This window comes from Egretta garzetta, unplaced genomic scaffold (assembly GCF_000687185.1).
Source record: "Egretta garzetta isolate BGI_Z169 unplaced genomic scaffold, ASM68718v1 scaffold204, whole genome shotgun sequence".
In the NCBI taxonomy this organism is placed as follows: domain Eukaryota; kingdom Metazoa; phylum Chordata; class Aves; order Pelecaniformes; family Ardeidae; genus Egretta; species Egretta garzetta.
The window spans coordinates 225205-227055 of record NW_009259424.1 but is presented as its reverse complement, the minus strand read 5'-3'; the positions used below and the strand labels follow the sequence as shown (position 1 = coordinate 227055).

Here is a 1851-nt window from a genome sequence, read left to right as displayed (position 1 = left end):
TGGTGTCTCTGCACCCCTACGCCATCCCTCCCCATCTCTCCTGCAGGCTGTTGAACATTGCCGGCGTCACATATGGAACTAAAGGAGCCACCTCTCCGGTCTGCTGGGCTTGCCCCACTGTTTTGGTTCAGGAGCCCGGACCCCCTCCCTTGGGATGTGCCTGCACCCAGGGAGGGTGCTGGGGGAGCCCAGCAGCCCCACCACCCCGGCGGGGGCTGTGGGGCCCCCCAGCCGCCTCTGCTGCTTCCTTTTCCACCCCTGGGGCTTGGATTTCCAAATCAGGTTAAGGGCCTCGTTAGTATTTTCGGGACTGGGGATTCAGCCTTGACGCCTCTCAGGGCAACTGCAAAATCCCCACCCATATCCCCCTCCCCATCCTCATCCCAGGTTTGTGGTGAAGCCGGCCGAGAGCCTCCGGGAGAACAACGTGACGGAGGTGAGCCCCGCCGCTGCGGTCCAGGGATGGGGGGGAGCTGGGGTGGGGTGGGGGCAAGAAGAGCAGCAAGGAGCAGGTGGGGGGGTTTCCCCCTTCCTCTGCCTGCCTTCTCTTGGCAGGAGCAACTGGTGAATGACATCGAGAAGGTGTGCTACATGCTGCCCCATGGCATCATCGGGCAGTGCAAGGACTTTGTCGACTCCTACGGCAAAGCCGTGGTCATCATGTTGCTGGAGGCCACCGACCCAGCGGCCATCTGCACCATGCTGCGCTGCTGCCCCGCTTTTTAATTTCAATTTTTTTTTTTTTCCCCCTAGTCACCAGTTAAAGAAACAAAGTGGATTAAATTTACCTGCAATGTCTGGCTTTGCATGACATTTGCAGCACACTAATTTTTGTGTGTCCAGACGATTGCTGAAGCTCTCTCTCTATATATTTTAAGTATCCCCTAAACAAAAAAATGAGTGAGTTTGGGGGCAAAGATTTCCTTTCATGCACACATCCCCACCGGGGCGGGGGGGGTCCCATGCTGACCTGGCTGCGGGATGGGGGGGGACGCCCGCAGCACCCGGTCCTGAGTGTGCACGGGAGCATCTCACCGCGAATAAACTCCTCCCGTCAGCCCGGCTGGTTGTCTCCCTCCTCCTCGTCCTGGGGTGCCAGGGGGCTGGTGGTGTGGCAAGAAGCAGGGGCGGGGGGAACCTAGGGGAGGTTTAATGCTTCCCCCCCAAAATCCGGGGTGCAGCAACACCCAGGGCGGCATCTCACAAAGGGGATGGATGGAACATTCCAGGCCAGGTTGGCCAGGGCTGTGAGCAACCTGATGTGGTTCAAGGTGTCCCTGCTCCCTTGCAGGGGGGGTTGGGCTGGGTGACCTCTAGGGGTCCCTTCCCACCCAAAACATTCTGTGATTCTATGATGAAGGGGAGGAAGGACGACAGACAGGTTACCCAAAGCCATAGACAGTGTATTTCTGAGTCCCGTAACAGACCGTGCCCGAAACTCTCCACAAGGTTACGATGGGAAACAACACCCCCAACCCCCCCAAAAAAAAACCCCAAACAAACCCAAAAGCAAGAGAGGAGAGGAAAGGAAAAGACATAGGGGCATAAAAGACACGCACGAGCACTCCACATCCCGAAGCCCCAAGTATTGTCAGTCTCTCTCTTTTTCGACATCACAACATGTTTTGGTAAAGCCAGCAAAATGGAGAAATGTCTTCGTTTGCGTTTTGGTCTTTCCTTGCCGGAAAGGTGACGTTAATGCCAAGCGGCCTCCGCCTCTCCCCGCGCTGCTCCGGTCCTCCCCGTGCCCGGGGCCGAGGTGTGACACCCTGGGGACGCTATGGTGGCACATCCTCCGCACCTTCACCCCCCCCCCCCCCCCCCCTTGGTTTCGTTCAGTTTTTTTTTTTT

The 1851-nt window shown here is 57.6% G+C and overlaps 2 protein-coding genes across 2 annotated transcripts in view; one reads left to right on the top strand and one right to left on the bottom strand.

Annotated features, from left to right (window-relative positions):
• Positions 1–726, top strand: part of LOC104124598 (prosaposin-like) — a 19575-nt gene extending 18849 nt beyond the window's left edge. The window contains exons 9-11 of the mRNA XM_035892547.1: positions 132–175; positions 388–436; positions 556–726. Coding sequence (XP_035748440.1) covers positions 132–175; positions 388–436; positions 556–726 — 264 coding nt within the window. The remainder of the gene's footprint in view (positions 1–131; positions 176–387; positions 437–555) is intronic.
• Positions 727–1054: 328 nt separating this feature from the next.
• CDH23 (cadherin related 23) overlaps positions 1055–1851 on the bottom strand; it is a gene marked incomplete at its 5' end in the record, with an annotated part of 196107 nt that continues 195310 nt past the window's right edge. The window contains 1 exon segment of the mRNA XM_035892587.1: positions 1055–1138. Within this exon segment, the coding sequence (XP_035748480.1) occupies positions 1055–1138 (84 nt within the window).